The following is a 15294-nucleotide window of genomic DNA, read 5'->3' as shown; positions in this document are numbered from 1 at the left end:
TAAACTTACCATAATGAGTATTAGTGAATGATAAAATTAGTTCGTTTTCAAAATAAAGAAAAACTTTCTTGAAATAATAACTTGGTATTTAAAAAAATGTATCAGTATCAAATAATGAGTGACTGTCTTAAGATGAGTTAGTGTCTTACCATAATGAGAAACTTTCTCAAACATAATGACTTTGTACCTCAGAATAATGAGAGACGATACTGACTTATTTTTTGGAGAAAGTTTCTCATTAAAATTTCTCACAGAATCTTATTTTTTCATCACATAAATGAGTCTGTGTTTGGTTAAACAACTGTTGTGATGTTGCGTCCAACAAGTTTCTTGGAGAGAAACGTGTAATTTGGAAATAAATTCAGGGAAAATCGAAACATGTGATTCAGTCAGTGAGTCATTAATCTCTTTAACCAGAGTGGAACAGCTCAGAGAAGCATGTGAGACACTGAACACGACATGCAAACATATCTTCGTATGAGGAGATAAAGTTTACAATGATAAATGAATGTTTACTCGTGTTGAGGAAACTTGCAGGGAAAGTAGGGAGCAGTAAAACGAGGCGTCTCCTCTGCTGAGGTTCGGCCTCTGGGTTATTTTGTCTCTGTAATCTATAATGTCTGTGACTCATTGGCGTCGTCGTTCCTCAGTGTGAGAATCTTTCTGCTGTTTGTTCTGCAGCTGTTGAATCAGCATCTCTGGAGTCAGAACTCATTGATTAAACATAAAACGTTCACTTTTAAATGTTCACAAATCTCTGACTGTTTCCACCGCAGATAAACACTTTGTGTCTGACACATGGAAACGTTGCAGGATGCAGTTTAAACCTCTGATTAAGTTTTAACAGCTACATGTAACACCACCATCACTCAGGCAGGATTCTTGACTCTCAGTCTATGGACAGAGAGAAAAACACCAATATGAAGGCATGAATCTGAAGTCGTGTCACGTAAAGCTCCAGCTGCAGTTAATGTACTTGACCACTTCAGCCTCTGCAGCGATCTTCATCAGACTTTTAAATAAAAAGGCAGCGTTTGAAATAAGCTTGGCTCTGTGGAGTGTTTGCCTTCATTTAGCTGCACATATTACAGCATGGCCCCTCCACCAGACGAGATGGGGATTAATAATCTGGTTAATAGTTTGATAACTTGGTCTCCGGCTGCTGCTTTGTTGTTGTACGGCGCAGCAGAGAACAATTTTCATTTATTTAACCTGGCAGGTCAATTAAGAGCAAGTTGTTACTTACAGCTGTCAGCAGAGGAAACCCTGGAGGGCCCAGAGTTAGGAATTAAAATATAGGCAAATATCTATGGAGAGCAGGCGGAGGGAAGCAGGAGCTGTTGTGGAGGTGTTGGTGGTGTTATTAATTTAAACTTGTGGAACAGGACCAAAAACAAACTTGCTCTCCCGTCCGCTCACAGGGCAGCGCCTGATTAACTGAACCCTTTAGTTACACGAGGGAAACCCGCTGAGAACAAACTCTTTCTTCACTCTGGTAAACACATAATTCTTCAGACGTTGTTTTGGAGCTGCTGCTGAGTTGTGTGTTTCCTGCTGCAGCCGAGAACTGCTCCGGGTACAGAACCTGTGGCCAGTGTCTGGACCAGCCGGGCTGCGGATGGTGCACCGACCCCAGCAACACGGGCAAAGGTCAGTGCATCGAGGGCTCGTACCGCGGGCCCTTCCAGACCTCGGTCCCGGCCCCGTCCACCCTCCCAGGCCTCCCCGCCAGCCCTCAGCCGGCCCTCAACGCCAGCATGTGCCCCAGTGAGGCCAAATACAACTGGTCCTTCATCCACTGCCCAGGTACGGAAGATTTAACTCTTAGTTTGGTTTGTAATCGAAGATATTGGTCATTTAAAAATACTGATTTCTGTTAATGTGTTCTATAAATGGTATTTACTAACACACAGGTGGAAACAGTTCTGATTTTATTCAACGCAATGTTACGTTAACCGCAGAGAATATCTTTGACCAGGCACACGTGTCAGTCTGCAGGTTCATTTTGCTGCTCTTCAGTTTACTGCACTGTGCACCAGTCAGGTCTGGTGGAAGCGAGCCGTACCGACCAGGCTCCCAGGAACGCTGCTCAGCCTTGCCTCCAATCTTTCCCAGTGGCCACTCACAGTACTGCAGCAGAAACAATCCCCTCAGCCTAAAAATTATTTCCCCACATTTGTCCCACACTTATAAAGAGACGTCTGTCAAACTGTTGACGCCTCCAACTGCACATAAGGCCGATCATGACTTTTTCTATTCTGAGTCTTTGCTCCATGGAGGTTTGATGTCTGTAAAACTTTCCTGGAGCCGAGAGATGCGATTTAAAATCCATGGCGTCATCACAATGTAAAGGATGAGTTCCTGTTCCTTTATATGAAAACTGCTCAGTGGTGCATGAAGCCAAGATGTTTCCACTGCAGCGTGTAATGTTACCCAGATGTTTATTAGCACTTGAGCACTGTGCGGCCCACAGAGCAGGCGCACCAGAGACTTAGAACTGTTGAGCGCGGCCGAGTGGCTAACTCCCGCCAACCGACTCACTTCCTGTTTAGCGCTCTGCTAATTTGAATGGGGATGAAATGATTTGATCTCGCAGCTCTTTTAGACTCTACAAATGTTATCAGACAGAATGGATTAAACCCTGATGGTGAAACAAGTAATTTGTGGAGGTTATGATGCTCAAAAAATGTGTCCACTGAGTTACAGACGTGTCTTTCACAGTGTCAGTCTCTTTCGCAGCTTTCAGGCTGCACGTCATTATTTTTCTTCCTGGTTGTTAGTTTAAGTCGCTCCTCGACGGAGCAGTTCGGTTGAATTTCAGCCTGCATGAACGTTTTTTCAGCCGAACATTGTGAAACCAGCAGCTGATGTTGCTGTAGTGAGACGTTAGCGGAGTGAGATGTCGTCCAGGCTGGTACGTTGTGTTTTATCTCGTAATGATAACTTCATATCCAGAATATTTCCACACTGCTGATTCTTTGCCCCAGTGATATCATGACCCTCATCGTCTTTCTTTGTATCTGTCCGCGTGCTGCTGTTTGACGCTGACATAGAATTTCAAAATAAAAGCGTTTCCTGAAGACGATGATGATGGATCAATGTTTTCACTTTACATTATAGATATTGGATCGTTGATCATTGGATCCATATATCGATTCAGATCGATGGATCGTTACACCGTCACCCAGTCACAGGGAGTGTTCTATAATCTCAGACTAACAGATTTACCTGCAGTGACCTCTGTGACCTCTCTCAGCTGTATCAGATCTTGACAGATGAACGTGGCGAGCGCAGAGAATATCAAACGAACACTATTTGTCACGCTCAGCTCCAGCAGACAGTTCACAACTCAAACACACCTCAGACTGTAAATTACTTTCTCTACTCACAAATTAACTCAGATTCATTCCTGTTTGGGCCTCAGGCTGTTTAATAAAAAACTGAATTTCTGTGTGTGTGTGTTTTGTTTCCTCTCCGGCAGCTTGTCAGTGTAACGGTCACAGCCAGTGTATCAACGAGAGTGTGTGTGAGAAGTGCGAGGACCTGACAACCGGCCGACACTGCGAGAGCTGCATCTCTGGCTTCTACGGAGATCCGACCAACGGGGGCACCTGCCAGCGTGAGTATCTGCGGCCCGTTGGGCTCGCCACTAAATCACGCCAGTCAGTCTTCCCGCGCACGGCTTCATTTAACTTGTCAGTATTTTACAGTTGAGTTTTATGTCTGCCATTTTCCTGAGTCCTGGCTGCACGGCGAGGCGCTCCTGTGGGATATTTAAGATTTACTCTGCTGTGCAGCTAATGCTGACAGCCAGTCAATCAGACAACAAATCAATCGTCCGTTCCTTCAGCAGCTTAATTTAGCTTACCAATATAATTCAGCCACGCTGTGTGTTTTTGAGATTTCATCTTTATTTTGGCACTAACTCCAGGTGTTCCTCTGGAGCGTATCCAGTATTTACCTGTTCCTACATCAGTGACAGCCGTAAACCAGCCTCTCTGCATATCTTTATCTTGTCACTGTTGTGCATCCGTTTTGTTCTTCTTCTTCTTCTCTGCCTCCTCCTCGCAGCAGCGTCCCTCCTTGGGGACATTAAAGGCTTTCTTTATTTCAGTTTGACTCAGGAGCCGAAACAAAAGTGCACAATCAATACCTCAGAAAGGAGACGATGAACAAATAATCAAGAGAACACACAGCTGCTATAAATAAGAATAAAATCACAATATGGCTTGTTGTTCCGCCAGCTGTCCCCCGCTGTCACCCACACATTTCTACATCAGTCGCAGCTGTTTGTACCCGGAGGCTCAGCCATCTTTAAAAATGATGAACTGACTTAATGCGAAGGACGGCAAACATTAACATTTATACAGGTGTTATAAAACTGGTCCTCAAACGCACCAAACCCTAATAGACATTTGGCATCTGTTAACGGACACAGAAACTGTCTCCTGGGACGTGGAAAGTCACCTCTGGTGGGTGGGAGCCAAAACTCGTTAGGAAGATACAACATTTAAGTTCACCTGTGGACACACACTTGGCTCTGGAGCTAAACTCTTTGATGGTGGCAACAGTGTTTATTTATTTCCCTCGTGTCCTTCTCTCTGGAGAACGAGACAGTTGACCCCAATGAAACATTCAGGGAAGAAGAGTTTCCATCAAACCAGACAGAACTGTGTCAACCTCTATTTGAGACGTACAGGAAACGCTCTGATTCAGTGCAAACATCACAGTGTCAGGCAAACGTTTGGGTTTCCTGTGAATAGTTAAGTGAGTAGAAGATGAAATGATCTCCAAAAGACATGAAGCTAAAGATGAAACATGTTTTTCAACATTATACGCAGGGTCGGTGTTTTATTTTTATTTTGTACAATTTTAGGCTGCTGTCACACCTGCCCTGTTTGGTTCGAGTCAGTCAAACTCAGGTGTGTTTGCCCCCTCAGTGCGGTTCGTTTGGGCAGGTGTGAACACACCAAAACAACCGGACCGAGACCTTCTTGAAGAGGTGGTCTCAGTCCGGTTCCAAAGGAACTCTGGTGCGGTTGGTTTGTGGTGAGAAGGTGTTGCGACCTGGATGTGAAGCAACTGCAGTCACATGACACATTGTTTGGGTTAAACATGAGCATGTTACAGTCCTGGAGGATTATTAATGTGCACCTCCTCCTGTACTGCCTTAATATGCACATTCAGCACATCCAATGCATCAAAACATTGTTTTCTAGTTGGAGCCGCGCCTCGTTTTCAAACTGTATGCTTTGACTAAAATGAACAATGACAGCAATATAGTCCACGATGAGCAGCGCTAAAATCAACCTGCGTAGTTGTCCCTCCATTGTGACATTAGAAAGTGTCACATTTATCTTGCAAGTGTACTCTTCTTCAACGTTTGCTTTACTTCCTGGATTTTTCCCACATGGAAATTCTGACCAATCAAGAGCAGCTTTCTCACACAAGGCATTTGATCTGGTCCTCTTGTAAATGCTGCCGTGAGAACACCAACCAACTCTAGGCAATTATACAACTTTGGAACAACATGAGTCCCTGATTCAGACCAGAGGAGACCACTCTAGGGCTGAGAGCAGCCTTATAGTAAAAAAACACAAAAGGAGCACTGTGCAACAGTTTGGGCACCCCGAGACATTTGAGCTCTCAAACTTTTATCTCAGACCTTAATGAGCTTGTTAGGGCTCTGGCTTCTTCACAGTCATCGTTAGGAAAGGCCAGGTGAAGCAATTACAAAGCTTTATAAATACTCTGAGTCCTGAAAGCTTGTCCCAACAATCAGCAGCCATGGGCTCCTCTAAACAGCTGAAAACCGAAATAACTGATGACGACTAGAAGAAGACAGCAAAGGTGCTTTTCATTATGCTAACCCCCAAAAATGTGAACAAAGAAGTGTGGGAACTTCATGCCCGCTGAGAATACACACACATGCGTCTTTGAAAGTTCTCTAAAGGAAGGACTTGGTCTCAGTAGAATTTGATGGATCCTTGACATTAGAACAGTCCGCTGACAGGATTCGATGACGCAGCCTCCTTGAAATTCAGCTGTTGAAGGATCCTTCCTTGACTTTAAGAAGCTCCACATGTGGCTCCTCTCTGCATCGAGCTAAGGTACAAGGAAGAGACATGAGTGAGAGGAGACAGGAGACGTGTTTGCGTAATGAAAAACACCCTGTGTAGCAAATCAGGGCTGGATTCTCTTGTGATTGTTACAACATCTCATGATTCTCGCGTGATCTCATGTATCCAGCTGCCTCGCAGGATAATTTCAATTTGGGCGGCCACAGAGCAGGACTGTGAAGTTGTGAATGTAGAAACCTGTAACAGGTGAAATTATTGTTCTGAGGCACCTTGTAACTGGAAATAATCAGATGAAGTATGATGAAGTTATTTTAAACCATTATTGAATGTACAGAAGTCACTGTGTCGTGACACATACTGATGAAGTGATATTAAATTGATTTTGTCCTCACTGTCCTCCTCTAACATCAGTCATTTAAGATTGAAATGTGTTTGTTCTGTTTTACTGAGGCTCTTCATGTTGATGTTTCATGTGTTTTGTTCAGCCTGCAAGTGTAACGGCCACGCCAGCATGTGCAACCCCAACAACGGCAAATGTTTCTGCACCACTAAAGGCATCAAAGGAGATCGCTGCCACCTGTGAGTTTCACTTTACTGTTCCTCTGTCATTGTCCTCTTCCCTCCTCCGTCCTGTTTAAAGCTCAGCTCAGAGCGTCTTTCTGAAACCTTAAGTAATGTGACTCGACGAGACTGTGCATCATCTCCGAAGCAGCAACTATCTTTACTTTCATTCTAACTTCTGGCTTTTCAAGCTTTTTCTGAAGCTGGATAAAATGTTTAGTGTCTTTGCAGCACAGTGTTTGTGAGATACTGGCTATAGTTGCATTTCTAGTAGTGATGACACGGTCTATGCCACGGACTGAAAACAAGAGATCTTTTCTCTTTTGTCTCTCTTTCCTCCGTCAAAGCAGCGAGCTAGCTTGCGAATGCCCCCATACTTTTAGTTCTACCGTTACCATGGTTACAGAAAATGGAGTGAGCAATCTTGTCACTCATCTGATGATAACGATGTGTTTTCCTACGCTGTGATGAGAGTGTGACCGAAGCATTACGTTAAATTCTACTCACGTAGCGGCTGGCTAGTTAGCGAGCTAGCTTGCTAATCCCACCGTGCTATCATGTGACACTGGTTACAGAAGATGAAGAACACAGTAAGAGCCTGTACACATGCTGCGTCTTTAACCGCCTGGAAAACACAAGGTCAGGCGCTTGGTGCTACTCTCGTGCCTTTCAAGAGCGCAGCAGCAGGTCTGAGGTTGCTAAGCAACCTTAACCAGCATCGTATCACAGCCTGAAATCCTGAGCGCAGAGCTGATCTTCTTCCTGTTTGTCCGTGGGACAGATGTGATGCTCTGACAGCCACAGACGGACTGATATTTATAGAAGAAGGGAAGGATATCGCTGTTATTGGTGGACCCTCGTCACATGACATCGGTGCACGCTTCTGCCTTCCAAAAGTTGAACTCTGTTTATCTCAGAGCATCTGCGACACGACGACGTTGCTTTGCTGTTTGAGTGTGCCAACATTAAAAACAATGAATTTGAGGGTGCAAAACAAGCAGCATGTGTACGGCAGCTAATACAGGACCGTCAGCGAAGGAGCAACGGCCAATGAGGAAACACCAACTCACACGTCATTTCTCACTCCGACTGATTGTGTAAACTCACTTGCTCACTTACAGACAGATGTTGGTGTTTATCAGTCTGACCTTACGTCTGTGGTCCAGACAAACAAATTGAACCACTTTACACTCAGGGATTTTGTTTACAAATATATTTTTGGGGCACCCGGTGGCTTAGTGGGTGCCCTTCAGAGCAGGCGTCCCATATACGAAGGCAATGTTCTTGCCACTGTAGCCGCGGCCCCCTGATGCACGTCATCCCCTCCCACCCCCAGACTGCCTCAATCAACAAAGGCAAAATGCTAAAAAAATAATTTTGACTAAATCCTGTGAGCCAACATGTTGATATATATTTTAAGAAATGATCTGGTACCCTCCATGTTCTTCTCTGACCATAATCCCAGCTCTTCGTCAGTGCCAGCAGCACTCGTTATAATCCTGACCTTCATCGCCACAGCGCCTCCTGAAGCCCGTTAAAAACCTGAGACACCATTTCACAAATGAAACTGAGGCTGTTTCTGTGGACAGAAAGTGTCTTTTCATGACGCCTTCTCTATCTGTTCCCTTTTCATGGCGGCAGCGCTGTAGCCGACTGAAGGTTAGGGCTCACGCCGCCGTGTGCGACGCTGCTTTGTTTATACCTGTGATTAAATCATCTTAATTCAATTCTCTTCCTCTCTGTCTCCTTCCCTTCTTCTCCTTCTCTCGTGTTGTGCCTCATTTCTCTTCATCCATCGTCCACCTCTCTCTCTTTCAGGTGTGAAGTCGAGAATCGTTACCAAGGCAACCCCCTCAAAGGAACATGTTACTGTAAGTGGAATTCCAATTACCAACTTCACCAACTACGTGTGTGCATGCGTGCGTGCATGCGTGCGTGCGTGCGTGTGTGAGGGTCATATTAAGACACCACTGTGAGGCCGTACTCTCTCCCTTGTTCAGGTCAGTGCTGAGACAGTTACACGGCTCTTAAATCAAAGTAGGTCTCAAAGTGGTGCGATGTTTAAAGAAATAACAGCCAGAGGAGAGACGGCGTGTTCAGACAGGTCGCAGGTGGAAAGAATCCACAGATGAAAGAGAGTCGCCGCAGAGCGAGGTGCTGGAGCGTTTGAAGGGCCGTCTTTCTCTTTGCCTGCTGCTGTGATGAGACGCTGCAGCACCGCCGTCCACACTGCAGATCAGTCTCTGTCATTAATATTCCTGTCAGCTCTGATGACGTCGTGTCAAATGTGACATCGCAGAATTTAACTAAAGTTGGTCCTCAGACACTTATTCATCATTATTCTGTGAGCTTATAATGTTTCAGAGACACAGAGGGAGCTAAAGTACAGGCTGTCTGCAGGTTCTTAGAAAGTCTTTATGAATGAATGAATGAACTGTTTTTATATCACACCTGGCGACAGATACAAACACAGCAAAGAGATAAAACCATACAATTTGACAACACTTAAATAAATGAATTAATTTATCAGTCAATCAATTAATTCAGAAAAAAATGTTAAAACAGGTGACTTCTAGTCATAGATTTTATTAATAAGATATGTTTCGAGTCGTGCTTTAAATCTCTTTTGTCTAGAAGACGTTTTGCCTCTTATCCAAGCGGCTTCATCAGTTCTCAACGCATCAGTCTGACTAGTCCTCACTAGTCTGACAAACAGTGGAGTAAGACTCAGGTTTTTAACCTCTGTGGAGGTGTACACCCACCACCCTCATAAGACAATACTTCGTTAGTGGAGTTTCACTGGACCATTGTTTGGGTCAGGTGAGTCACACTAGTGAACGACGGTCGTTAGGAGTGGGTGGGGCCACTGGTGAGCAACAGTCGTTAGGCATGATGTGTGGTTACCAGTGAACGACTGTCGTTGAGTTTCTTTGAGCCACTTGAGGTTAGTTTCGGGCAATCTTTGTTGTTCAATCTCTTAGGTACAGCAGCAAGGGCCGCATTGTAAATGGGGGATAGGTGGTGTCTCAGGCCACCTCCCCTGTTTAGAGACGGTTTCTCTATTTTAACGTAGATGGATTCTTTCACCCCTCTTTCAAACCATCTGTCCTCTCTGTCCAAGATTTTCACATTGCTGTCCTCAAAGGAGTGAGCCTTCTCCTTTAGATGTAAATAAACAGCAGAAACTGGACCTGAGGAGTTTGCCCTTCTGTGTTGAGCCATGCGCTTGTTTAATGGTTGTTTGGTTTCACCAATGTATGAGTCCTTGCATTCCTCACTGCATTGGACAGCATATACCAAGTTGCTTTTTTGAGTGTGTGGTACCCTGTCTTTGGGGTGTACCAGTTTTTGCCTGAGTGTGTTACTTGGTTTGAAAAGTTTTAAAGTCATGAAGTCGTTTTAAATTTGAAATTGAAATCTTAATTGCCACAAACATTTGATTGAATTTAATTTATCCATCTTTTAATTTATTTTCGTCAAAATTAGTCGAGCTCGTCTGCGTCAAACTTCACATTTCTGATGTTACAAATCTTAGATAATTTATAATTGTCCAAAAATATGTCTTAAATTTGGTCAAAAATGATCTGAAAATGTCTTAAGAGCATTAAATGTAAGTGTCTGATACTGAAGTAACAGCAGGCCTGTAGGACTCAACAGACCTATACCTTTGTCCGACTGACAGCTCTCATTCGCTGTCGAACTAAACAGGTTAACTTGTGTCGTCCGACGGTTAACCTCCTGTATTAAACATGGAGCAGCAGTGTTTTATCTTTAATTCACCACATATGTGCAACACACTCCCAGAAACCTGCAGGTCTGCTGCAGCTCTCAGCGACTGTCTTTTATTAAATCAAATATTTATTCATTTCTCACACTGCACTGGAACTTTGGGTCTTGTTTTTATGCCTCTGTCCCACTGATAGTCACGGCAGCAGGCATTATGTTTACGGGTCGTCACACCATCTGTCTCATTCTTGTGAATGTGATATCTCAACAACGCCTTGAAGGCATTTCCTCAAATTTGGCACAAATGTTGATTTGTACTCAAAGATGAATTGATTGGAATTTTGTGGTCAAAGGTCACTGTGACCCTGAGTCCGTCTTATTTTGTGAACAAAATCTCAAGAAGGCCTCAAGGAAATTTCCTCAAATTTGGCACAAACGTTCATTTGGACTCATGAATAAACTGTTCTGAATTTGGTGGTCCAAGGTCACAGTTCAAGGTCTCTCAAATAATGAAGTGATGACATTTTATATCCGGAAGGTCAAAGGTCAGCTTGACTGTGACATCATCATGTTTTAACGTCATATCTCAGGAACAGAAGGGGAGACATTTGGTCAGATACTGAATTGGTGACTCTAATCTTGAACCTGTGCTAATTGTATAGATCTTCTGTGTGTGAAGCATCCATGTTACAGTTACATATGGATTCTTGACTTATGGTCACAGTTATCTTGACCTTTGACCACAAAATTCCAATCTCATTATTTTTCAGTCCAAGTGGACGTTTGTGTCAAATTTAAAGAAATTCCCTCAAGGTGTTTTTGAGATACTGAGATCAAAAGAATGGGACAGATGCAAGGTCACAGTGACCTTGACCTTTGACCACCAATTCAAATTGTTCACAAGGATGGGACGGATGAATGGACAACCTGAAAACATAATGCCTCTGGCTGAGGCTATCGCTGGCGCTGAGGCATAAAAAAGCTGCTTTGAATTTGAATGTTTGCTGATTTAGAATTTAGGTTTCAGTGTTATGAAACAAAGAAGCTTTTCAACAGTTTAGCATTAATGTGAGTTTAACCACATTCGGACATTAACCTTTGACAGCAGTCACAAACACTGGTGGAGTTTTTTAACCACGTGCTTGTTTTGTAAACGTGTCTCCTGTACGAAAGGAGTTAAACTGACCCTGAGGTTGCAGAAGCTATTTTCCCTACGATGATTCAAACCAACATGAGTTTTGGAATATAGTGCGACAGGATGTTAGTTTTATGATTTTAAAGTTTTCATATCAGGAGATGTGTCGAAAAACAAGTGGACAGAAAAGTTTGAAACATGGAAGTCATTTGGTCCGTGTCCAGTTCATGGTCAGCTTCCTGTTTCTGAACTCACTGACATTTTATTATTATGGTCTGGTGACAGAGATCCCAGCTGCTGTTTCAGGCAGGCTCACACACACACAGACATAAAACCCGACCTCTATCACGACCTTCATCACAGCTCGCTCCCAAATCTTCAGGTTCTTCCAGGAAAGTCAATACACCTTTAACAACAGAAGGAGCTGTGGGTAATTTCCTGCCCTGAGCGCCGTGTGAAAACATGTTCCTGTGTGACTTTCAAACTAATCGAGCTCCTCTTCTTCTTCTTCTTCTTGTTTTGTAATCCCCACCACGCTCTCCCACACCCGCACCGCCGGCGCCATCACTTCAAACAGACACGCTCCTCATCGACTACCAGTTCACCTTCAGCCTGTCGCAGGAGGACGACCGCTACTACACCGCCATCAACTTCGTGGCCACACCTGAGGAGGTAAGTCTCTGACAGTGAACGCCCCGCCGCCACAGCAGCTGTCACTTTTATTAGGATTAAAGACTGTGAAGGCAGCGCCAGATGATGACGATGACGATGATGATGATGATGATGATGGAGATTAGCTTTTTTTCCCTTTGTCTCACCTCAGTTGTTGTCAAACAGCAAAGTTTTTCCTCCAAAGACACGTCTCCACTTTGTCTTCACCACTTTGATTATTGATTATTAAATAATAGTAAAGATCTGTTATTGAAGAGCGACCTGTAGGAACACACGTGTGTAACATGTCCCATCCAGTAGAAACCTCCAACATGTCACTTTTCACAAGCCATGTTTTCAGCTTCGTGGTGATGCACTGTCTATGGAGGACGAAAGCTGGCAACATCAAAAATAGATGAATTAATAAATTAATAAATAAATGACTCCTCCTCTTATCTGAGGCCGGGTCATGGAGGCAGCACGCTGAGCAAAGTACTCCAGACGTCCGTCTCACCAGCTCCTCCGGGAGGATCTCGAGACGTTCCCAGGACAGATTGATATATGATCAGAAATAAATGACACAGTAAATAAATTATTATCGCATTGAATATACCAAAAAATAACATTAAATATAAATTCAGGTATTAATTAATTAATTAAATGTGACATAAAATAATATTTCTGTTTTAATTTGCTTCTTTATTTATTTTCCATTGTAGTTATAAATTTTTTGCATTTAACTTTTATTTATTTGAAAAAGAATATTAAAAATATATATTTATTTATTTGTTATTTTCCCTTTATTTTATTTCACCAAATGCATTTATTTCTGGCTTACTGTCCTTGTACATTTTGTCTTACATTTCTTAATGTGTTTCTTCTTCATTATGCAAATTAGTGGGAGGGTTTAGTCCCGCCCTGCTGTGCTGTCATTGGCTAGAGTGCGAAACATTGTTTATCCAATCATAGCAAATAAACATTGTGTTTGGAGAGCGGGGGAACGAATTCTCAGTCTGCCTTTATTCCAAAGTCGTCAGAGACGACAGCTTTATCTGATTTGGGCAACAGCCACGTTTTCAGCGGTTATGATACGACGCCACGTGGTGTCAGTTAATAACGTGGTCAGACAGAACCTGTGTCGGTGGTAGATACACTGCTGGACGGCGTCAGTTTGATCACTGCCAGTAACAACATAATATAAGAGTGAGGAAGTCTGTATAGGGCAGGCGGTAGGGGAGGATGGGTCCAACAAACCCTGGACTTTCACCCTGGAACCTGCTGTTCACTTCCTGTTTTAATGTAGACTCACACCATGATGTTGGTTTCTAAATCTGACCACGTGCTTTTGTTGCACTGTGTAAATTGTCAGACCATCCCAGAATGCAACAACAAACGCAGGATGATACCCAGCGCGTCACATGTAGACGTTAACGTCACTGACCGAGCGGCGATATGTGGCGAGTTGGGATGAGAAAAGGTTGAAAATCCTCAGTTGCACATTTAGGAGTATGTGGGAACTGGAGCAAAGTAATTAGAGGCCCTTCAGCTGTGGGCACAGACCCCACTGACCTCCCATCGTCCCCCTGGTTCTCTGGTGGAGGAGCAGAGCTCAGCCTGGGTCAGAGGGACTTCCTGGAGGCTGCTTAGAGGTTGTGGGACGGAGCCAGGCGGCTCAGAGTCGAGCCAGAGCCAGAGCAGAGCGTGTTGGAGAACCAGAGGGAGAGCAGGAGGTCTGCAGGGTCTGTGTCTGTCGTTAATTAATTTTTATTTTGGTGACTTCCATCCTCCGTACTGTTCAGCTGAAGCAAAGAGATGATTTTAAATAGTTTATTAAGCTTAAGAATAATTTCCACTCCCATCAGGGAAAATTAAATAAACATTAAATCCTTCAGTTCATCTGACGCAGCATTAAAAACATTTGAGTGTGTTGTTTTACAGTCTTCAGAAGTGATGAGACAGATTTTAGTTTCAAAGGAAACATGATGACGGGAGGACGTCGCCTGTTGGTCCCGTCACAGCTCCGTTAACTCAACAGATAAAATCTGTTTATCTGAATTACATCATCATCAGTGTCTTTATTTAGTCAGAGTGAGATGTGATTTCCAGGAGAGACCTGAGAACATAAACAATTAAATGTCTTTATTACAGTAAATCAACCCATCAAAGAATAAAGATGAACAACAGAGCTCAGACACAGTTTATAATGACTCATACAACAAGTAGCACCAGCTGAGCAATCTGATTGGTCAACAGGCAGTTAGACTGAGGTCAAATCAGCTACCAGATATCTAAGTCGTAACAAGACTGAGCTAGCTGAGCAGTCAACAAGACAGTGTATCTGGAGAAACACAACCATCTCTAGAAAGTATGAAGCTCATGTTGCACGAGAAGACGTGTCTGCAGGTCGTTACTGAGGTTCCAACTACTTGCTTGCCAGAATGCGGATTCAACCTATGGTTTTTATTATTTGTGTACGTTGTTATGGTCACTTTCACTTCCTGTAGTTGTAATTGGCACAGAGGGCGTGGTTTCACATCATTTCACCTGTTCATTCATTAGTGTGGCGTCACTTAGACAAAGGGAGTGAGTTCTATTGATCATAATATCAAGTAGTGTAACGTTTAATCTCATTTTGTCCGTTATCCCAGTTTTATGTTTGCTGTAGCACCATGAAACGCATCTCTGAAATTCAGCATGAATTTCTTTGAAGGAGTTATGAGTCTGTTCTGCTTTTTAGCAGCTTTTTACAATGACAGTAGTTGCTGCACAAGTATTAGTCAGAGCCCGTGGGTTTCCATCAGTGAGGCACGAGCATCTCAGTCCTGACCCCGTCACTGCTGTGACTGACATTAAAACACACCCTTGATAATAATCTCACTATATAATGAGGAAAACTCTGTGTGTGTGTTCCACGTTTTTCTCCTCACTGACTTGGTCAATCCATGTGAAATTTGGCACAGTGGTAGAGGGTCATGGGAGGATGCCAATGAAGCAATATTACATCAGTTGGCCAAAGGGGGGCGCTATAGTAACCCATTGAAATGTCAAACTTTGAATGGGCATATCTCATGCCCCGTATGTGGTAGAGACATGAAACTTTGCACAGAGATGCCTCTCCTCCTGAGGAACACATCTGCCTCA

General features: G+C 43.5%; 1 protein-coding gene across 2 annotated transcripts in view; it reads left to right on the top strand.

Annotated features, from left to right (window-relative positions):
- atrn (attractin) overlaps positions 1-15294 on the top strand; it is a 225786-nt gene that overhangs the window by 80674 nt on the left and 129818 nt on the right. For both annotated transcript variants that reach the window (XM_078175381.1, XM_078175380.1), the window contains exons 18-22: positions 1561-1806; positions 3482-3619; positions 6566-6659; positions 8460-8512; positions 12080-12174. In XM_078175381.1, coding sequence (XP_078031507.1) covers positions 1561-1806; positions 3482-3619; positions 6566-6659; positions 8460-8512; positions 12080-12174 — 626 coding nt within the window. The remainder of the gene's footprint in view (positions 1-1560; positions 1807-3481; positions 3620-6565; positions 6660-8459; positions 8513-12079; positions 12175-15294) is intronic.

Source organism: Epinephelus lanceolatus, chromosome 15, assembly GCF_041903045.1.
Source record: "Epinephelus lanceolatus isolate andai-2023 chromosome 15, ASM4190304v1, whole genome shotgun sequence".
NCBI lineage: Eukaryota > Metazoa > Chordata > Actinopteri > Perciformes > Serranidae > Epinephelus > Epinephelus lanceolatus.
Note: the sequence above shows the minus strand (reverse complement) of the source record. Positions and strands in the feature narration are given on the sequence as shown.